This window comes from Guillardia theta (assembly GCF_000315625.1).
Source record: "Guillardia theta CCMP2712 unplaced genomic scaffold GUITHscaffold_84, whole genome shotgun sequence".
Classification (NCBI taxonomy): domain Eukaryota; class Cryptophyceae; order Pyrenomonadales; family Geminigeraceae; genus Guillardia; species Guillardia theta.
This window is the reverse complement of record NW_005434590.1, coordinates 137,973-161,382: the sequence shown is the minus strand read 5'-3', so window position 1 is coordinate 161,382 and position 23,410 is coordinate 137,973. Positions and strand designations below refer to the sequence as shown.

At 54.6% G+C, this 23,410-nt stretch overlaps 1 protein-coding gene across 1 annotated transcript; it reads left to right on the top strand.

Annotated features, from left to right (window-relative positions):
• Positions 1 to 1,951: 1,951 nt before the first annotated feature.
• Positions 1,952 to 23,390, top strand: GUITHDRAFT_115404 (hypothetical protein; the record flags this gene model as incomplete). The annotated part of the gene is made up of 5 exons (XM_005825360.1): positions 1,952 to 11,621; positions 11,688 to 22,189; positions 22,309 to 22,371; positions 22,505 to 22,758; positions 22,805 to 23,390. The coding sequence occupies 5 exons, from the start codon at positions 1,952 to 1,954 to the stop codon at positions 23,388 to 23,390; spliced, it is 21,075 nt and encodes a 7,024-aa protein (XP_005825417.1).
• Between the last annotated feature and the right edge of the window lie 20 nt (positions 23,391 to 23,410).

Here is a 23,410-nt window from a genome sequence, read left to right as displayed (position 1 = left end):
AGGAGGTGCAGAAGGAGCAGGCAGGAAGGAGAATCGGGAAGAGGAGGCGGGGAGAAGGTAGCTGAAGCAACTCCGGAGCTGCTGCATATTGGAGAGACAGTTTGCTGATGCGGTAGAGAGGGGTAATTTCAGCTGTAGGGGGTGGGGCAAGGGTACCTTGTGTGAATAAGTGGGGTAGTCACACGAATAGGGTACATTACACCGGTGCTTTATCCTATATGATCCTGGGAAATGTTGGGGTAACGATGATTACACACAGAGATTGGACCACGGGTGATGCAAATCCACCCCTTTGAAATGGCCGCTACCGGTGGTATTGAAGGCTGCATCCACCGCCCTCCAGAGGGTGGGTGAAGTCTTAAAACTTATTATAAGTAGTGCTACCATGACTGTCATGAAAAGTATTTTAGAGTGACCCCATGAGCTCTCAGTACCCTATCTATACAAGAGGAAAGGGTGGGTCATTTTTAGGAATTCTCGTATAATGTTTTGTAGTCAGTGAACATACAAGTCTTGCCCCCAAGGACCCCCCACCCTCCATGTTGATGCATCCCCTCACCCCCACCTAGGGACTTTTGATTGTGAACTGTGGTGTTTGTGTCTAGGGATGAACCTACACAGTTTACCAATAACACATATAATTGAAAAGGCCATAGATACTACCCTCTGGCTAGGACACAACCTTTAATCCACCCACATCACATCCAAAATGGTTATTCACACCCCACCCGAGCAAACCACCATACCCCTATTTCCCTCCAAAAGGTTCAAAGTCTCAAATGTATTTTAAATTTCCAAATTGCCCCGAAATATTCAATATTCATGGAAATGTTGATGATTTGACCGAAATTGCTGGTAAAGTTTCGTAATAAAATTCAAATATAAAACTCTAAAACTCAAAACGACGGCAGAAATATCCTACCCACCAAATATCAATCATTAGGACCGGTAGTATCGTAACCCCCAATCACCCCTGTCAACAGAAAATCCTCCCACGCGTTTTTGGGCAATGAAAGCCCTATGGGCGGGGTCGTAGCGTGGTCTGTACTTCTGCTACCTGTGTAGGACTCAGATACGGGGCCGAAGAGGACTGTAGTAAAGGAAGGAGGGGCCTCAAGGGATAACAGAGAATCACACGACGAATCTATGTTTTTTCAGATCAACGGAGGGTTTTAAATTGTTATATGATATCTTTAAATTCTTTCTTGGATAGAAAGATCCGATTATGAGTCTTTCTGTATCTGATAGTTCAACCAGAGATCGAAAAAGGATCGTTTCGCTTTAGCAAGTGGCAGTTGGTTCTGCCAACATCACTGGCTCCGCGTCGGAGACTGAGATTCGAGCCCGCCCCGTGACCAGCTACTCCATCACGGGGCCGGCCGATACCCGGGGGACACTTGAGTGACTCACTGAGTGAAACAGAAGGTTATGAGTCCTCCTTTAGTTTGACAAGGGCTTCATGTTGAAAAGTTCAAGCGTACTTCCAAAAGTACAGCATTCCCACTACTGAAAAGTTCGTTGCCTCTCGAAAGTTCATGTGACCTCGGATAATCATGGTGTCTCTTGGGTTTAGGGAGATGCAGCAGAGCGAAGGGCCTGAGCGCTGCATCTTCATCCTCCTCTACGTGTCCTCCGCTCCTCCTTCATGTCCATCTCTATCAACCCTCCCTGTCTTGCCCGATCATCCTGCATGCATGCATCCAAGATCGTACACTCCTGTCCTTTCCTATCGTCAATCGTCCTTTCCTCTGCTCAATTCTCCTCTCTCCCTCTTTGATTTTGTAGCAGCCTACGATGTGCTCTCTATCAACTGCAGTGCTCCTTATTCCTCTCGTCTCTGTGACATGCGTTCTTCGCAGGAAGGAAGTTATCCAGGAGGTTTATAATTCTTGATATGCTGCCGAGACGATCGATCGCTAGAAACACTTTCTGTACATAACAGTCCATTGCCATGAAAGCTTTCCTCTTTCTTATATTCTTTGTGCTGCAAGTCGCTGGAATGAACTCAGAATTTGATCCTTCACAGCTGAAGATTCAGAGTTATGGCGACAGGAGCATCTCACTTGGATGGTGTCAACGTGGCAATCTTTCTCTCATTGCAATGTTTCGTTTGTACAATATCAGTGATGGAAACACATCAGTCTTTGCGAGCTTCAATGCATCCAGCAAGAATGTAAATGTCAAGCACGACTGCGCTGGAGAGTTGTCGTGTAATTGTTCAACCATTGACCTGATGGTTGACAACTTGATCTTAGGGGAGTTCTATAACCTTGCTTTATCTGTCTTTGTACATATTTCTTCTAGGGACATGTTGCAAGAATCAAACATGTCCAATCCTGTCTACACGCGCATCCTCGATCCTCCTTCAATACCTCTCAACATCTCGATAACGCCGTGCGATGGAAAAATTGTCGTCGTATGGGACAATCCTGCTTCTTGTGGACTGGGTAATCTTTCGGACGTGCCTTGTCTTGAACTCTTGGCAGGTTTCAGAATCAAAATCACAACAAACATTTCATCCTTGGGGACTTCGTGCAACTCAGAATCGAGCACTGATTGTACTTCTCTGACCATCTCACCCAATGTCACGTCTGTCGTGTTTCCCATCATCAACACTGGAGCATCTTTTGTCTTATTCCTGCAAGCATTCAATGCAAATCTTGACGGAGTAGCTGCAAGGTTGTTTCCTATCAGCTTCAGGCCGAGCGTTCCAACAAATACACACGTGGACTTGATTGATCATGTTATCTTGGAATACTCGTGGCAACCAGTCAAACGACCATTCTTGGGACCAAGTTTGACATCAGCTGATTTCTTTCGCGTACAGTGGACAACCAACATTGATGATTTCGCCAACCCCTATGGACCAGACAGGCTACAATGTTTCTCCACATTGAACCTTCCATTGCCGCAGAGCTGCCGGTCTTGTAACATTGTCAGGTGTGATGCGGGGCAAGTCTGCATGCGGGCCAAGGCAAGAAAGACCGACAACTCGACTGTGATCGTGATGGGCTGCGCCAACGCGTCTCATGCTCCTCATTCTGAGCTCGATTGCTTTGACATGGTTGTCACGGAATACTCGCCGTGCTCGTCGTCGTTGTGCAATGACCCAGTGGCTGTGAGCAACGAGTCTGATGTGTGCAATGTGAGGGGAGGTGAGAGGTACTGCGATACCTCGGCCACGGTCTGGAGCTCTAGAACGTTTCTAGAAGACATGTCAAACCTGTCGACAACCCTCCAGGTCAGGGACGTGCCTGCAGACGTCAGCTCCATCACGTTCGGAAGAACTTCGAGCTTCACAGGCACAGTAGACTGCCCGTTGATAGAGAACGTGGAGTACTTCTTTCGCGTCGCGGCGTGTTGGAACAGAATGGGCTGTAGCGACTTCAGTTCGGTCTCGTCCGCAGTGGCTGGTCGGGTGCAGATGCAGGCGATGGTGTCGCTGGAGAGGACGAGGGTAGGAGAGCAGGGGAGGATGAATGTGAGCTTTTCCATGGTGAAGGAGACTGCTGCTCCTGTCACGCTGGAAATCTTCCTTCCTCCATCCTTCGGTTTCATCAGCGAAGAGGAAGGCTCCTTGTGCATCTGCATCTCAGGCAACACATCTTCCTCCTCCTACACTGATCCGTCGACTGTAGACTTTGCTGCCTGTACCAAGTGCAACCTGGCCTCGACCATGACAGAGTTGTCAGGGTTCTGCGATCGCAGGAACTGCTCCTTCTGTGAGTCTCCCTCCAGCAAAGTCTCTATCACCTTCGGTCAGGACGGCATGACTTTCAAGCAAGGAACTATCTTCAAGCTCACGACAGGCCTAGTCTGGAATCCTCCGTTCTCCGAGAGCTTCGAAGGTCTTCGACTGAGCACACTCGATCGAGAGCATCAGCTTGTTGACATCCGAACTTCCTTCCCTCCCTTGACCATCGCCCCCGGCTTGTTGAGCGTTGCAGCTTCTTCTTCAGAGACAAGGGCTGGGCTCCTGACAAATATTTCCTTCTCTCTCCTGTCACTAGCACAAAACTGGTTGCCGGACAATTCCGTCATCCACTTTGATTTCCCTGTTGAGTTGGACGTCAGCGCGTCCCAGATCTTGTCTGCGACTCATCATGTGGAAATTCTTTCTCTCTCCCTCTCTCGAATTTCTGTCTCTGTTGTTGACGCCACTTGCCTTTATCCAATTGACATCGTGTTCCTCTACATTCGCAACGGCTACTTTCCTGCCACTATGGACGATTTTCGCGTGCAAACTGTCAACGGCGGCGCTACAAACATGTCTGTTGTGGACGAGAACCGCAATGTTACAAGTTTCACCATCACAACAGGAACTGTCAACATTGAGTTGGAGCAAGTGCCGATGAGGTTTGCCGGATACAGTGATCTCAACTTTAACTACAACATGAGCTCATCTCTGCAATCTTGCTTGATCTCGTCGCTGCACATTCGGTTCCCTCCAGGGGCAAGCTTGCAGGATTCGAACATCTCTGTGCTCAACGGTAATCTGTCGGGGCTGAGCTGCAACTGCAGCTTTCATGTTGAGAGTGCAAACAATGTCGACGAGTTTGTGTTTGTGTATGACGGTGAGGAATCACAGTCTGCATCTGCCGCAGACAACATTTTTCATTTGAGGTTTGTGAATGTGCGCAATCCACTCTATGTTCCTGCAGGAAGGTACAACTTTTCCGTCTGGACTATGTGCAACGATGTGGATGTGAACGCGACTGATATAGAGATAGCTCTCCTGCCTTCAGTTGTGAAGGATCCAGTGGTTGTCTTGAGCTCTGACGTCAGCGGATCGAGGTCGAACATGACCTTGTCGTTGAAGACAAGCAACCCTCTCCCTGGATTGATGACTCTTAGTATCTCCTCCTCGCAGGAGTCCTTGTTCTGTCGAGGTTCCCTGGATGCTTGCTCCCCTTACATGACTACCATCAAGGCTCTTTGGCAGACTTCAGGTGGTAGTATCCAAGTATCGAAGGCTATCAATGGAACCACTCAAACCATACACAACCTCTCAAGTTTTACTGTCCTGATGGACCTTGAAGGCGAGATAATACCAGCCGGAGCGAGCATAGAGCTAGTTGTTGACATGTACAACCCATACTGGGAGCAAGATGTGCTCATGTATCTTCTCATCGCGGATGAGTTTGGAGTGGTCGTCGAGCAAACTGACGATCGTCTGCGGTTTCATACACGAGCTGCAGAGCTCCTCTCGGTCTCCTCCGTCATCAGAAATGCAGGCGTGCAAGATGCTCTGTTCTTTGGAGCTGAAGATAAGTTGGGGATCTCTCGGGAAATGTTCATAATAGAGTTGCATGTCGACTCGGTGAACGCATTCACTGGTTGCTTCTACATGCTGATTGATCTGGAGTATTGTGTTGACATCAGTGTTGAGAGTGTTCTGAGCAGCAACGTCAAACTCTTGGATGGGAGGTTTGCCAACGGGACTCTCAATATGTCTTTCGGAGACCAGTGCCCATCATCATCATCATCATCGTCATCATCATCATCATCATCATCGAATATGGGAGGCCAGCATACATTGAACATCACTGCCCTCGTGAATTTCTCAGTATCAACCGGCTCCGCGTTCGGGTACGACAGGAAACAAACTTACAGGATTTACCATGTCAGCCCTCAGGGGGACCAGCATCTCTTCGCCTACTCCTCTACCTCGGTGAAAGACTTCGTCCTCCCTCTCTCCTCCCCCCAGATCTCCTACATCGCCAACGCTACCATGACAACTTCAGCTCTCCGAACCGGCGATCCTACGAATCTCACGGTTACCTTGCACTTTGACGACGCTCTCCTCCCTCCTCTCTTCAGCCTTGCACTGGACCTTCCCGGTTTCCGCCCTCTCAGTCCGGAGGCAGTCAGACTGAAGCTACTGGACCCCAAGACTGGAACTTTCAGCGACCTGAACGTCACTGTCTTCCACTCTTACTTGCTGTTGACTAACTTGTCAAGAGCCTCGCTAACAACTGTCCGACCTCCCCCTCTTTGCGACATCTCCAACGTCGTTTCTTACAATCACAACTTTGGAACATGCAGCAGGATACCTGCAGTCAAGGACTTGCAGGCAATGACGCTGACTGTGAGCGGAGTGAACAGCCCGCAGTTCTCAACGTCCTTCGATGCTATCGTGCTCTTGTTGAGCGATGATGGAGACAACCAGGTCATAGTCGACCAGTCATTGCACCGCCTTGACGTCTTGCCAAACTCTCTTCTCGATGTGCAACTTGTCTTCGATTCCGACATGGCGGGAGAGACGGGGCATTTGCACTTGGCTGTGAAGACCAACAACTTTCTCCGGGCTGGCTCCCTGCTCTCTGTCGAGCACGTGCAAGGGTTTTCCTCTGCTTGCCAAGTGCAGATGTCGAACAAGACATCGATGTTGACCAGCGCCTGTAGCTTCCCTTACATCAACTTCTCAGCGTCCTACGACGCAGAGTCTATCGCAGGAGGAACTGCTCTCAACTTTGACATTATCAGTGTTCGCAACCTGTTGTTTTCCGGACACTTTAAGTTCACGATCCGAACTTACTTCCTCTACGAACAACAACCGATCATCGTTGACGCGAGCGATGTAATGGTGGCTATCAGAGCCAATCATCTTTTAAATGCGTCAATTCATTCGTACTTGACAAGATCAGGGGAGCCTGGGAACATTGAGATTGTGTTTCGACCGTCTAACGAGGTTCCCTACAATGGAGTCATCCAGTTTGATTTCATGGAGGGATTTCTTATTCAGCAACCTTCGACTTTTTTCTCCGCCTCCTCCCCTTCCTCCCCTTCCTCCTTGCCATCCTGGTCATACTGTAGTATGATCGGCATCGTCAACTTGACCGCAGAGGTTACGGTGGAAGGAAACCAAGTCTTCTTCACAGTCAAGGACAGTGTTCCCCTCCCTGCCTTGCAAGAAGCAAAGTTTCCAGTCTCGTCAGTCAGCTCTCAGCCGTACATCGGAGACATGAACTGGGTTTACATCCAAACCAAGACGCCGAGTGGACATGTCATCGACTTCGGAGTCGCTTCCCTGACTGTTGACAGCCTACTTCCTGGGACCTTGTCCATGGCCGCGGTCCTTCCCCTGGATGCAGAAGCTGGTTCACTGACTGCCGTCGCGGTGTCCATACAAGTTCAGAATGAAGTCCCTGAGGGAGGATACATCATAATGGGTTTCCCACTCAACGTCTCGCTCCACGGTCCAGCTCTGTACGGGCACTACGAAGGGATCGACGGAGCTCTAGAGCTCCAGAGAGCCGATGGAGAATGTACCGTAGGATGTTCACTCAAGGTCAAAGTGGTTGGGTCCAACATCCCTCGGGGCCGGCGAGTTTCCTTCATCATCAACAGCATGCGCAATATGCCCTACACGGGAGTGACGGACCCCTACATCTTGCAGACGACAACAGCAGATGGGGTTGTCATCGATGAAGGGTCGGCTGCTGGGACCTCTGTCGAGCCCTCCCGTCTTGGGTTCGTTGCTGTGACATGTCAAGAGCCGTGCGTGATCGAAACGGAAGTCACCTTGACTGTCTCGTTCGCCATCTCCAACCCTCTTGTCCGTGGGTCGATCGTGGAGGTTGTCTTGCCAGCTGACATGCCACTTGCTGCGACATGCGTCACTCAGGCGTGTGGGAGTGTGACAGTGCTAGGAGACGGACTGAGCATGGTGAGTTTTTCTCTGCAGAGAAACGCACTTGTCATCCTCAACGATCGAGACTTGCAGGCTCAGGAGCAGGTTGAGCTCAGTCTTGTTGGCCTCAGAGCTCCGAGAACAGAAGGGATGACTGGGGTGTTTGAGATCAGAACAAAGTTGGGAGATTCTACTGTTGACGAGGACAGAGGCATTCAGGGAGTTTATGTGGGCAGCAGGAATATGTTTGTGGATGTATCAAGTGATGACAACGTTGCTGGGCGAGCGACTAGTTACATGTTGTACCTTCAATTCATGTCCAGCCTCCCTACCAATTCAACCACGATAGAGATTATCTTGCCAGATGGCTTCCAGACAAGCTCAGAATCTACAATCACTATCATTTCCGATTTCCAAGGAATTTTCAACTCTACCATCCAGGGCCAGGTTGTAACGCTTTCGTTTCCTGTCGTTGACATGGGATACATCACGTTTTCAGCTATCTCCTTGTCTCTCTCTGAGTGCAGGAATCCTACCATGTCTGGTACTTACGAGATCAACGTTGTAGCCAAGGTGGATGATGTCTCAACGGGAAGGTTATACACGTCGGACAAAGGATCAGCATCGTTGCAAATATTCCCAGAGGGCATACAAGATGTCAAGTTCCTCCCTGACATGATGGGGATCGGATACGAGGGGACCATGACAGTGCAGATGACTACTTTACTTCCCCTTCCAAACAACTTCACCGCCCAGATAGTTTTTCCATCCTTCTTTGGCACGAGCCAGATCACGTCGATCAGGCTTGCAAGGTCTGCCGACTTTGACCTTGATGAAGCGAGATACTGGCCGGAGGAGAAGGTGTGTTTCTCAACAGACGGCAACGTGGTCAGCATCCAAGTCGAGCTGGAACAGCCTGTAGACGCCAACATCTTGCTGTCATTCACCATCTTCACCATCGAGCTCTCTGGATATGCTGGAGCTTCCGATTTCTTCCATCTTACCATAGCGAGCGGAACGCTCCTCTACATGGAGCAGGTCGTGCCTTACACCGTCCAAGTCCCCAACAAGTTTGCCGACCCTTCAGTTTCCTTCTCCTCACCGTCAGCAGGAAGCACAACTGACCTTGTCTTGAGCTTCTCCTTCAACTCCCGCATCACTCCGATCTTCTTCCTAGCCATCTACCTTCCTGAAGGTTTCTCAGCAACTCCCACCGCCTCTTGCTCCTGCTCTACTCCTAGCTGCTCTCTTGACAACTCATACACGGCCCAACCCTCGCAGAACGGATTCAGCGGCCTCGTTCTTAGGATATTCCTGCAAGACCTTCACAGCGGCCTAGAGGAGCTAACTATGACCTGTGCTGGCGTGCAAACGAGGCCCTGGAGCGGTCCAGCTCCTATTTACCTGATGTCGTACGACTCGTCCGGCAACCTTCTGCAGAGGGAAGAGCTGGTCTCAGAACTGACAAGCAACACTCTTAGCAACTTCTCCCTGGAGCTGTCATCAGGCATCATGGGCACTCGTTCAGACATCGCGATGGCCATGGCAGCGGCCAACTCGCTCCCGGACGGAGGGCTCCTGGAAGTGCAGCTCCCCTCGTGCCTCTACTTCAGTGACAGCTCGGAGTTCGTCGTGATGGTAGGGGAAGAAGCAGTCACTACCAACGTGTCAACATACACGAGCAGCTACAATGATGTCTCCAGCGACCACTACACCTCCTTCTTTGAAGTGAGCAGACTGGAGCGAGGCTGGCAGGTAGCAGTGAAGGTTGCAAACGTCACTCATTGCAGAACAGCGGGGAGGTACTTTGGTATCGTCAGGACTAGGCTGACTCTGCGAGCCGATGGTATCCCTTGCTCGCTTGCCGAGTGTCCAATCGTGGATGAGTTTGCCTTCGATTTCACCCTCCTTCCGCTGGAGAGTCACAGCGACACCCTGCTCCCTGTCGAGGCAGTTGCCGGAGAATGGAGAGAAATGGTATTCGAAATCAAACTTTTCAGCAACTTGACTGCTGTCTCATTCTTTACCGTTACTTTCCCCGGGGAGTACGACGTCTCCAAAGTTTCTATCACCAGTGGATTCCAAGAGATTCAAGCGGGAGGCCTTAGCGAGGTGGTCAGAAACCAATCTACCATCACCATCCCTTTCAAACATGCTTCCGCTCAACCCTCTGACATGTCTGCTACGTTTCACATCACCATCGTCAACGTCCGGATGCCACAACAGGCGGTCTCTCCTCTACCTGCCGTCTCCTCATCAGACCTCACGGGCGGCCCTTGCAAACACTCCAACGGCTTCGTCGTCAGAGTGTACTCACTACACCTCGGAGAAGTCTTGCTTAACGAAGTGCTCTGCTACAGCCCCATACAAATCTTCTCAGCTTCTCTGAGTTCCATCGGAACCATTTCCACAGGCTCCTCAAGAAGCTCCCTCCCGAAAGGCCCTGGAAGCCTCCTCCTCCTCCCGCTCACGGTCACCTCCGGGTCTTTGACTTCGTTTTCCTTCTCCTTCTTCGTCGCCAATCGGATCCCGGAGTCAGGAGCCCTGATCATCGCCCTCCCTCAAGGATTCCACGACGAAGGTTCCTGCTCCTGCTCCTCCAACGTCAACACCGTCTCTTCCTGCGTCGGAGCACCTGGAAACCTCACCCTGTTCCTGTCAGGGGTCAGCGACAACGGGAGGGTCTCGGTACAGTGCGACAACATCAGGGTAAGAAGAGAGATCGGAAGCGCAACGGTGTTGCTCTCAACAAGGACGGAGGGCGGAGACATCATCGATGAAGGCACGGCGACAGTGATTGTTGACCATGGCCGGTTGAGTCCATACAATCTCACCATGTCGGAGACTTCGGCTGGGCAAGCTTCCTCCATCAACGTATCCTTCACCCTTGGGACTTTCCTCGTGGCTGGGGACAACATCAGCTTCACCCTCCCCTACGGATTCGTTCCTTTTGACGGGGAGACAAGGATAAGGGAGGAGGACGCAACTTTTCAACTCCAGGGCCCCGTCGCAACCGTCTCCTCCTCCATTGTCTCCACAGACTCCCGCGGGGTTTCGACCTTCCTCGTCTCCTGCTCAGTTGCTCGCCAACTGAACAAGGGGACCAGGGTCTTCGTCGGGTTCATGGTCAGGAACAGAGGGTGGGAGGGTCCAGCTGGGGAGATTGTTGTTAGCGTTACCACCAACGTTGGCAAGCTCGTCGCTCACGACCTCTTTGCCCTGCCCCAGCTCAGGTATAACAACCTCACCACAGCTGGGCTGGTGCTGGAAGACGTGGTTGCCGGGGCCATCGGCACGGCGACGCTGTCGTTTGTGACGCAGAACATTCTCTACGCCGACTCTGCCATCTCCGTCTCCTTCCCCCCAAGCTTCGCCATCGACGACCGCGTGCTGCCGACGGGCCTGACCTCGGGAATCGACGGGGAAGTGTTCTGCAGGGTGGAAGGGGAGGACGTTATCATCTACCGCAAGGCTGGAACCCCCCTGGTCGACGTGGGGACCCGAGTCGTCATTCAGTTCACAGGCATCAGGATGAAGGAGGAATCAGACTGTGTCTTCGAGAACAATGTAGATGTCTGCAAGCTGACGGGGGGCTCGGCGACCGTCTCCGTGCTCGCCTTCGACTCGTTCGCCTCCGACCGAACTGTCCTCCAACTCGATCCGGTCAAGTTTGCGCTCCTTGAACGAGTGCAGGTCCTCCCCTCATCTCCCTTCGCTGGCTCTGAGCAGACGCTTCGAGTCAAAGTTCGACTAGCCAATCGGCTTCCCAAGGACGGGTCCGTTGTCCTGTCTCTTCCTGTAGGGTTCGAACTCTCTCCTCCTCTCTCTGCCATGCCGTCTGACCCCACTGTCGGCCGCTTCCTGGTCACCTCCTCCGCTCCGCTCGTCTTCCTTCTCCGGAGACTTGACGGAGTCGACCTGCACAAGGGCTTCCAACTGGACTTCAACTTCTCGGGCATACGAAACAGGCGCTGGGCAGGAGACACTGGTACATATCAGATTCGGACGCTGACGGCAGGGGGGGAGATAATTGATGCTCATTTTGCTGTACCAGGGTCGACCCTTGCTCCTGCTCCCCTTCAGAACGTCTTGTGCCTGACTGAGAGCAACTTGGCGGGAGTGACTACCCGCCTGCACCTGAGTTTTGCCGTCGCCAACCCCCTCCCTCCCGACGGCTCTATCGAGCTTGTCCTCCCCTCAGGCTTTTCCTTCCCGTACCGCATCTTCCTCGGAGACACGCAGCCTGAGTTCAAGGACAGTCTCCCTCCTGCCCAGCTCTCACCGCGGGCGGCGACGGTGGGAGGAGGGAGCTTGGAGGGAAAGCTGCAGATGATGGTGATTGAGGGAGAACGCAGCGCTGTTTTCCATCGGTATGACACCAACCAGACGCTGCTACCCTGTCCCTCATCAAGGCCAGAGGTCCAGAAGGAGAGGGAGGACATCGCTGTGGGTTGTGACGTCAGCAGTGACGTCTACCGCAACTGCTCGGTCGAGTTCACTGTAGACTTCATCAACAACGGGCAGGCAGGAGGGATCAACGACCTCTTTCTTGTGCGGACTTTGACGCCCGATGGCTCTGTCATCGACCAGGGAACGTACACGGCGGCAGCTCTTGTGCCGAGCGGCCTGCTGGGAAGTCGCATCGAGATCAAGAAATCAGGGCTGGCCTTGTCAAACTTCACCAACTCGGCAGCAGGAACTCTGACGAACATCTTTGTCTCCTTCATGGCCCCGACTACCCTCCCTCGAGATGGGAGGGTTCAGGTTACATTCCCGCCAGGGTTCAACCTTGACTACCTGTCCATCGGACAGGCCGAGACTCCTCAGCTGCAGCTGGGCTACCTTGCTAGCATCCAGGACGTCCCTTCCTTCAACACGCTCTCCATCTCAAGCTCGTCCGCTGTAGTCGGCGATCTCACGCTCGTCTCCATCAACTTCTCGCTCAACTTCGAGCCACCGGCCGGCTCGAAGATCTTAGTCAACAACCTTGGAGTCCTGCCTTTGCTCCGCCGCGACTTGACTGTGGGATGTTCCGGCTCCAGCCTCTTCGTGCCCTCCGCCATGGTCGACTCCAACAGCGTTTCCCTCCTCCTCCGATCCAGGGTAGAAGTTGGCAGGGAGGTGCAGGTTTGCTTCTGGCTGCAGAATCCAACGGAAATGGGAGGAGGAGAAAGTCCTGTAGTAGTCTTCCAACAGCCAACCTCCGACTCTCCTTGTTCAGCGGCCAATATCTCAAGCAACGTCTCCACTGTTGTCTTGCAGTCCAAGTACCTTCCCGAGATCGTGCATGCGAAGATCGAGGTAGCCAATTGGGTCACAGGGCAACTCAACACCATATCAGTGAGCTTCCAGTGTAATTTCACCCTTGTCAACTCCACCACAATCCTCATCCGCAACCTCCCTGCCTCGTCCACTCCGTCCACCGACCACCTGGAGGTCATGCAGACCGAGCTGTTCCTAGCAAGGAGCTGTCGTTGGAGGATGCAAGACAGAGCTGTGGAGTGTGTAGTGGACGCAGATCAGATCCCTGCCTGGACCTGGATCTCTTTCTCTTTTGTGCTCAAGTCTTCAGACTCGGCGTATGCTGCGGTACAAGAAGCGATCATGCTGCTCCTGGGAGGGAACTTGCAAGGCAACGTAACTTCAACCATTGACTTCGTGCTGCCGTCCTCGGACTCCCCGACTTTTGCGGTGAAACAAAGTCAGCAGAACTCAGGAGCGTACGGAGCGATCAACAGGATCACCCTGACTGTCAGGCCCAACGTTGTGTTGCCTGCAGGTTCGGAGATCACCATCGCTGGTCTGAGGAGAACAGATATCTTCCAACCCTTGATCATTTTTCCTTCTGACGACTACTCAAGGAGCCTTGTCAGCTCAGCTTCGGTCTCGCAAGGCGAGGATGGAACTTTGGTCTTGGCTCTGATGACAGACATGTCAGATGTTAGAGACGCTAGTCTCTCCTTCTTGGTGTTCAACCCATCCTACCACAGCCAAGGTCGACAGTTGAACATAAGCGCCAGCTCTCTTTCTGCCCTCCTGTCCCCTGTGGTGATGGACGGGCTTGTTCTATCAACTTCGGAATCTCCCTCCTTCCTCCTCCTCAATGCTTCCTACTCCAACCCGGCTCCCCTTGAGGTCAACATGATTAGTCTCCGGATCTCTACGAACTTCAACCTTCCTCCTCGAGCCCAGCTGCGCATTTCCAAGCTTCCTCCCTTCGACAGCCTCGTCAGCAGCTCGTGCAGGTCACGAACGATCGGAGGGTCGTCCTGCTCCTTCCCCTTCGACTACCTGGGAAGAAGATGGTACGGCTGCGTCGACTCCTTCCCGATAACTTCTCATCTCCCTGCTCCCTCTCCCCCATGGTGTGCGATTCAGCCAGACCTCGGGAGACGCATGGAGGCGATGGACTCTTGGAGTCTACATGACCTGCTCCAGGAGGAGGAGGTGACTTGGGGATACTGCCGCTGCGACCACAACCTGACGCAGCTGCATGGAAGCAGCGCAAGCTTGTTCGGGGAGGCTGCGAGCTGGAACGCGGCGAGCGGCTCTATCTCGATGTGGCTGGAGGAGGGAGAGCTTGTGGTTCCCGGGCAGGAGCTTTCACTCTCTCTCTTTGCCCGCAACGGCCCTCTGACCTTGGAGAACTCGATCTTGAACCTGCGGCCCTTCGTGGAGCAGGACTGCAGGACCATTGTGTTGCCCCTCAAGCAGGGTGATGACGTGGCACTGGAGGTATCTCAAGTGATCCTCGTACCGGAGACCTCTGTCCTCATCAGAAACGTCTCCTCACTCCCAGCTGCTGACCAGCAGGGGGAAACGCAGTATAACGTGAGCTTTTGTACGTATGGTTCGACCCTGACAGACAACTCCTACGGCTTCGCGCCATGGTTGGAAGCGCACGTCAAGGACGTCCGACCAGTCGACGGGAGGCTAGCTGTCAGTTACGACGATACAGGCTGCAAGAGTGTGGAGCAGAGCTTGAGCGCCAAGAACGCGTCCACATGGTACACGGTGCTGCTCCAAGATCAGGTCGGATACGTTAACGGCAGCCTCCCCCCAGACCGGATGGACTTTGACTTCCTTGATACACTTCAAGTCCACATGCAGCTTGTCTACCATGACTACCCCAACCCCGAGGCAGCGCTGACCAAGATCGAGATGTCCGTCCGCAGCAATGTCCAGCTAACCGCCGGCAGTGTTGTGCAGCTGTGCTGCTTCGCTTTCAGCGACCCCTCTCCGACGTCTCTGCTCGCCACCCTGGTGGGCAAGGACGCGGAGCGGTTTGAACCTGAAGCGGTGCTGGACGGGGAGGCTGGGACACTGCAAATGACGGTGAGAGCTGGTCAGGCCATCAGTTGTGATGAAGATGTGAAGGTGTCATTGTGGGCAGACAGTGAGCGAGTGAGAAACTTGCGACAGAGGATCTTTACAGTTCGCAACTCCAACATGTTCTACAAGGCCTCGATCCTCCCAGCAAACAGTTCAACGGCTCCCTCCTTCCTGGTGAGCAATATCCGGGACACCACCGACACCTTTGACTCGCTGAATCTCATCACTCTAGAGGTTCAGACGAATGTTGAGATTTGCTCTCCAGCTGTCATCACAATCTCCCAGCTCTCTTCCTCCTCTACTTCTTCCACTTCCTTCCGCTGGAACAGCGACCACCCTTACAGGCTGTATGGCCAGCATGCAAGGTACTTCCAAGGAACTTTCACCAACGTGTTCAACCAGTGCGCATCGCTCAGCAATCTTGACTGCAAGGACAGCTCTGCAACCCTGCTGTTGTCGCTTGACCACCCTGGACTCTGCCTTGACCCCCATCACGTCATCTCAATCTCCTTCTACCTGCGCAATCGCGGGTATTTCTCTCCAGGCGGCTTTCCTACTGTCTCTCTATCAGCAAGGAACTCCGACGATGAGGACTACTCCATCGGCCAACAGGAGCTTGTAGGCGGTCCCGTCCTCCGCGCAAACTACCCGCAGTCCTTTGCCGCCGCAGGCATCTCCTCCTCCTCCACTGTGCTCGGCTCGATGAACCAGGTATCGATCGCCTTCTCTCCCAACTTCTACGTCGAGCAGGGGTCAAACTTCACCCTCAGCGGCTTCGTGGACGCCTGCCAGGCACGGACTTTTTTCCTCCCCGAGTGCTACAACTCGGAGAACCCGAGCTCCGACTTCTTCGAGCTCCGAGGAATATCCGCCAGCCTGTTTGACAGATCCGCCAGGTGGGATCGCACCAAGGGGACGCTGGTGATGTCAAACAAGAACTTCGGAATCCCGTCAGGGCATGTCGTCGAGATCATGTTCTACCTCAAGAGCTCCTGCCAGCCATCGCAGTATCAGGGGGTTTTGCTGCTGTTCTCAGGCAAGGTCAAGACTCGACTTGGAACCTTTGAAGCTCTTCACGATAGCAGCCGACTGCTCCTGAGGAGGATAGGAGACGGAGAGGACTACCTGCATGGGGAGACGGTCAGCCTGACTCTTTCCAGCGTGCGCCTCCCCAGCAGGGCTGGGTACTCTGGAGACTTCTCCATCGAGACGCAGACTAGAAGTGGAGTGCAGCTGAGCTACGACAACAAGGTGAGGGGATTTGCGGTCCAGCCCTCCTCCCTCACAGCCCGTTTGACACCGTCGCCCCTCCGAGCTGGAGCTTACGGGGAGATGAAGATCGAGCTGGAGATGTCGAACGAGGTTCCCACGAACGGTCTCATTCTCATCTCCTTCCCAGCTGGGTACGAGCTGTGCAGCCAGCTGGGGGGCCAGCTGCCGGCCGACGAGGGCAACCGCACGCTCTGCTTTGGGCTCCGCGTCGTGTCGTCGTCGAGGCCGTTGACGTTGAGCATCGGGACTGAGTCGGATCAGTTCACTGAAGCATCCTTCGGGTCCAGCGTTGACTCGCCCCTCCGCGTCCTCCTCACCAACAAAGGGCAACCGATCCAGCAGAGAGAAAAAGTCTTCCTGCTACTCAAGGGCCTCCGGTTCCCTTCGTTTCTGTCCGACAAGGGCAAGATGTTCCAGGTCAGGACGCTGACGGAGCAGCAGCAGCTCATCGATCAGGACTTGGCCGTCTTCGGCGACTTCGACTTTGGTCCCGGCGAGCTCCGCTCCGCCTCGATCTCCTTCGACACAACCGTCGCTGGAGAGTTTCCCAGCTTCACCATTAGCCTCGTCACTTCCAACCCTCTGCCGCCGTCCTCGCGCATCGACCTGGAGTTCCCCCCCGGCTACCGGATGTTCAACTCGCTGTCAACCGTCGAGGCGTCAAAGTTCGGCTTCAGGTGCGAGGACCTTGACTCTAGACTGCTCCACAACATCTCGATCTCCCCAGCTGGCAGCCCTTCCCTTGTCATCTGGCTGGACGGCAGCCAGGAAGTCCCTCCTGGGGTTGTGCTGAGACTACGCGTCTTTGTCGTGTCTCCACAGAGGGATGTCTACCCTTATAGGCTCGGCCTTCAGAACCCGAGGGAGTCAGGAACTACTCAAACATTCACTTTGAGGACGAGGAACGGGGCTGGTGACGTCATCGACTCTGCCCAGGTCAGCGGCGTTGAGATTCTTCCTGGGGTGATCAGATCGGCAAAGATCTCTTTGACAGACGCTAGGGCCGGGGAGCTGTCAGGCTTGCGAGTCTCCGTGTTCCCTGCCAACGTGATCCCTAGCAACTTCTCCATGAGGCTCGCGTTCAGTGAAGGGGACTTCGAAGGAGTCTTAACTGACTTTGTCAGCAACGAGCAGAACAATTTCACGTACATGGTGAGTACAAACGAGATCTTGATCCGTTTCGATCGTCGAGACGCCATCGTTCCTTGCCTTGCAAGCTCTTGTACGTTCAGTGCAACCAGCCTGCAAGACAGCCTGTTGTCCTATACTGGCTCTCCTGTTCTGAGGGCTCAGCGCAATACGATGGATCAAAGTCCAGATCACTATATCCAACAGAACTCCTTGCACAGATTTCTCGCTTGCGGCTACTCCTTCGAGTCTAGGATTGTTCACAGGCTGCTCAACGATTCGTTCGGTGAACCAACGGGATTTTTCTTGGAGGGATCCAACGATGGTATTCACTTCGACGTCATCGACAGAGTTGTCAACACTACTTCCTTGTCCTCCCGGCCTCCAGTCTTCTCAAACTTCTTCTCTACCCCGGCGTTCTACCGTCATTTCAGGATCGTCATAACTTCGATCTTCGGCGACTTCTCCCACAGCAAGCAGACTTTGGTGCAAGACTGGCGCATGCTCGGTTGCCAGAACCAGCCAACTCTCGTCACCTCCCCTTGCAGCCTGCTGGTTGAGCTGCCGGGAGTCGTGAAGAATCGAAACTCGTCGGGTTTGACTAGCGACTTCACGGTTGAACTCTCGAGAGATGACGGGGTAGTCATCGACCGGAGCACGAGCGTCAGAGGACCGGTCATCGCTCCCAACAGCCTGCTGGGATCTCAGATCAGCCTCTCCTCCCTTCTGGCTGGAGCTTTATCGACAGTCAACGTCTCCTTCATCCTTCATAACGGCATCCCACAGCAAGGTCACATCCAAATCTGCTTCCCCACCGGCTTCAACCTGTCCTCCTCCCACGTAGCCTCTGACGTCCTGAGCTTGACCAAGGTTGACGACGGCAGCGACCGGGCGCCCTGCGTCGAGCTCTCCCTCCTGTCCGCCGTGATGGGGCCGGGGGAGCAAGTGAAAGTCTCCCTTGCCGACGTTCACCTTCCCCCTCAGTCCGGGCCCTCCGGAACTTACCAGATCAGGACTTTCCTAGGACAAGATATCCTTGATCAAGACCTCTCAGTCACCTCCGACGCCTTCACAGTCCCTGATTTCCAGCTAGCAGAACTCGTTCTCAGCTCTGACATGGTCGCCTACCCCAGCTGCATCGAGCTCATAGTCACCCCTTCGAATCCGATCCCTGCCACCGGCCTCCTCCTGTTATCGATCCCCACAAAGTACCAAGTTCTGCAGCCCGTGCACGCCCGCTGGCTTGACCGAGCAGACCTGGGGCTGCTGGTGACTACATACAACGAGACATCGGGAGAGTTTCGAATGAGTCGATACGGAGGAGGAGAGGTCAGGGAGGGAGAGACAGTCAAGATTCAAATCTCGAGCATCATCAACGCTCGTCAATCTGGGCCAACAGGCTCGTTCGGCCTCTGCGCCTTCCCCTCCCCGACGGCAGGGGCAAGCAACTGTGCTCCTCCCCAGTGCGAGGGATGCGGAGGAACTGTCAGGTACATCCAACCTCCGACGCTCCTTCCTTCCCGCCTGCAGCAGACGGCTGTAACGGAGAGCGGCAGCGAGACAGGAGCGAACGGGTTGGAAGTCAGTTTTGTTCCCGCGATCGAGGTAGAGCAGAGGTCGTCGATGGAAGTGACCGTACCGTCGAGCTTCAGGGTGGGAGAAGTTTACATCGATCGGTTTGACATCCGGTGTGAGCATGAGGGGTGTCAGGCCCTGAAGGCAAACTTGACATGGCTTGTCATCAGCTCTAGCCCAGCTGAGAACTGCACTGGCTGTCAAGTCATCACCATAGCCTCCCTGCCAAGGGTCCCTGCAAGTTGCAACTTCCTCGTGCGACTGCGCAACGTCCGGAATCCCGTCAAGCCGTCAGGCTGCCTGGAGGGAGAGTTCAGCATTAAGATCAGAGAGCCGCTGGGTTCGTTGGTTCAGTTTGACTCGCTGCCGCTGGGCGCTGGCGACGTCGTCGGGGGAAGGCTGAAGAACTTGTTCGCCTCCTACGTGAACGAGGCTGGAAGCCATGCGGTGCGAGCAGGGGACACAGTGGATCTTTTTATCGAGTGGGAGACTATGAGAAACTTCTACACCCCAGAGAACATGATCTCGTTGATCCTAGCAGACGACTTCGTGTGCGACGACAGGAGCGAGGTGTTCATCGGAGACGGCAGCAGCCCCAACATCACCTCCACAAGCTTCACCGAGCGGCTCAGTGGCGGCTGCATCAACTCTACTTCCTTCAACTTCTCCCTCAACTCTCTTACCTCCGGGGCCCTCAGGATGAAATTCTCCTACGTGCGGGTCCAGCCATTCTCCAGCACCCCCTCCACCTTCAGGGTCGAAGTGCTTGCGCCCTGCCAGCGCAATGGCAGCGATACGTGGACCCTTGTCGACTCCAGCTCCAACTTCGCGGGCTCGCCCATCGCAGCTGGAGTCATACTGGACCCGAGGGTCAACGTCCTCAACGACAAGGCTGGGATCTTGACGTACCTGAACTTGACCTTCACTCCTAGGAATCCGGTCCCTCCCCGCTCCTCCTTCCTCCTTGCCCTTCCCGCCGGCTTCAAGTACGCGTCGACGCTGCCCACGGCGTACCTGACGGTGAAGAACGGGACAGAGATCTCTAGAAAGCTGCAGCTGGACCTTCCCTCGGAGGGCCTGGTCCGCATGATGGTGGAGGAGGACTACGTGCGGCAGGGAAGCGTCGTCAGTGTCATGCTGCACGAGCTCAAGTTGCCGACGAGGTCGCGAGTGACCAACACGTTTCAGCTCAGGACGATCCTGGAAGGAGGTCAGGTGATCGACGAGGAACTGCAAGTGGGAGGGATCGCGATCGCTCCAGGATCCTTCCTGCCTTCCATCCCCCCCAAGTTCGCCCCTGACATGCTTGCTGCTGGGTACCTTGGGAACCTGTCAGTTCAGTTCATGGCATCCAACGACCTTCCGAGTGACGGCAAGGTAATCTTGTACGTGTACGATCAGTTCAGAATCGACGGCGTGTCCTCCGTACTCCCGAGCTCCGTCTTTGACCGGCCCTTGTCAAAATCTGGCATCCAGACTGCCCTTGATGGAGGGTTGGGGTTCTACGTGGAAGGGCAGAAGCTGGTCGTTCAGAGGGACGGGAAAGGGCGGGACGTGCTGGCGGGAGAGCTGGTGAGCTTCACAGTCGTTGGGGTTGAGAACCAGTACGGGGAGGGTCCTACGAGCACAGCAAGAATTGAGACCAAAGACTGCCAGGACTACGTCATCGACGTTGCCGTCTTCCCTGCCCTCACGCTGAGCCGTTCGTCCTTCCTCTCCATCTCCTCCTCTCGCAGCCCAGACATCGCGTCCTCCTTGGCCAGCTGGACCATCGGGTTCGAGCTGGAGGGCCACCTGCTCCCGGGCTCGATCCTGTCCATTGACATGATTAACGAGACAAACGCAGGGAACGAGCAGGTCGAGGTCTTGAGCAAGGGCATGTGGAACTTGACGCAGGTGAACTCACGGTACATTGAAGTAACTCTCCTGTCCTCCACTCCCATCGCTCCTCGAACTCCCATGGTGGTGGAGCTGGCGGGAGTTCAGAACTCGTTTGCTGCTCGGAGCATCTGGTACACTCTAGACCTCCTGTCCCCCTCCAGCCGCAAGGTGTCCAGGTCTTCTCAGCTTGAGATAAGCTTCTCTCCTTGTCTCTACCAACCCATGGAGCTCACAAGCTCTGTTCAGACTCAGACGTCAACGACAACATGGCGGATGAGCTTTCAAACACGGAGCCCCATCTCAGCTCTGAACTCTCTACAGCTAAACCTCCCTCCTCTCTTCTCCTTCACTTCAACTGTCTCCGCCTCCTTCGTCTTCCCTCACGGCACCTGCAGCATGGAGGTCAAGGTGGTGAACGATACGACAGTGAACTTGGCGCTGTCAGCCGCGACGTGCTCCAGGAACGCCAGGCAGAACGACGTCGTGACGATCGAGGTCGCCGGGGTCGTGAACAGGCCGTACGCTGGAAACGCGGAGGGAGCTGAGCTGCTTGCGTTCGATGCAGATGGATACCTGGTGGAGAGGAGGAGCGGGGAGATCCTGGTGACTGTCAGTCAGTCTCTGTCGCCGATGATGACCATTTCCTCTGCTGTTTGCGGGGCATTCAACGACGTGACTCTATCCTTCAAGATCACAACCCCCCTCCCAGCAGGAGCCTACATCGCCGTCCAGCTCCCGCCCTCCTTCGCCTTCCTCCCCAAGTCGAGGTTCCTCAACGTCTCCGGCCTCCCGTTCCAACTGGAGGTCTCCTCCGACAGCCTTCGTTCCAACCTCACGCATGCCTTCTACGTTCCTCGTCGACCTGAAGACGGGCCCCTGATCCTGCTCACTTGCCTGCTGGGCGAGACCCCGTTCACCTCCCTCGACTTCACGCTGGTCGGCGTCAAGAACCGGCCATGGACCGGGCCGTCCGGCCCGTTCGGGCTGACTATCTTCACTGGCGCCATGCTCCTGATCCAGCAAGACTCCAACGTGCAGGGGTACAACCTCGAAGTCGCTACCATCCTGAGCCCCAAGGCTGAGATCTCCTCCTTCCTCTCCGTCGACGTCGTGACGCTCAAAGTCTCCCTCCTCCTCCCCAACTTCCTCCCTCCCGGCTCCCTCCTCCGATTCAATCTCTCGTCTGCCTTCAGAGCAGGGAACGACACTGCCATCAGCGACCTCGTCGGGATCTCCGCAGAGTTGCAGCAGGGAGCAGCAGGCTCATCGAGCTTGCTGCTGACAACAGGAGGGAACCCGACGGAAGGGACGGCTGTTAGCTTCCTGCTTTCAAAAGTGAAGGTGTTTGAGCTGCCACTGCGTGAACAGGTAGATGCCTTCCATTCCCCCTCTCCTCCCTCCCTCCATCTCCTCCCTCCCCTTCCTCTCCCTCTCTCTCCTCCCTCCCTCCCTCCTTCCCTTCCCTCCCTCTGACTCTGCCTCCCAAGATGTTAGGATACGCCACTTTCCTCCCAGACTTGACGCCTGTCGACGTTGCCCACAACGTCAAGGTCGTCGACCGGGGCCTCAACAAAGGTTTCATCACTCTCTTTAGCGGGGAGGAAGCAGTTCTTCTCGACTACTCCGTCTCCAATCAGGCAGCAGCTGACACTCCTCCCTCCCTCCCGTCTGACTTCCCCGCAGGCCATGGTCAAGAGGAGCGTTGGGGTCAACGGGATCACTCAGGGCCTGTCGACCCTCGACCCTCAGGGAGGAGCCGTCTACTTCGCCGCTAACAGCCGTGTCCTCAGCTATGACCTGGTCACTTCCGCCATATCAGAAGTGCCGATCAACGTGTCAGGAAGCGTCCTGCTCCTCTCCTGGGACTCCAACGCAAGCTCCTTGCTCGGCCTGCTGATGTCCCCCGAGCAGGGCACTGTCTTCTTCCGCTATGATAGGTACGAGCTAGTCTCAAGCTGGACAACCAGCTGACCCCTGCCGCAGACTTCAAGCGACTGTGACGACCAGGAGCCTCGAGAGCTTCTGCTTCGCCTTCGAGTGCTCCATCACCCCAGCAGTATCAGCTGCTGACGTCAGAGGAGGGCGATTCTTCTTCGCTACCCGCACCATGGTCGTGGCCCTCGATTCCACCACAGGCGAGCTGCTGTCCCACGTCAACATCGTCAGGGACGAGGACACCTTTGGCGGCCTCGCCTGCATGGAGTTTCTCGACAGGCCCCTGGACCCTCTCGATCGACCGCTGGGGCTGCTCGCTGTTGCTTCCCGCAACCACACCCTCCAACTGGTTCAGCTCGACCCCAGCAGCGGCACGATGACTCTTCTGATGTCGATCTTCGACGAGAGGTTCTCGCGTCAGCTCGTGCTGGGGGCTTCGGCTGTATCGCCGTCACAAGATGCTCTGTTTCTCCTCGCTCAGAACGGGCTGGTCAAACTTGACCTCCGGGCCCGGACCATGGCCATCTACGATCTCGGCTTCGCCCGCGGTGGGATGCCGGCTCCTCACCCCTGGGTGCTAGTGGAGGTGTCAAGGTTCTTTCCGTGGGACACGCAGACAGTGTCAGTCCCTTAAGAAATTATTCAAACTCCTTC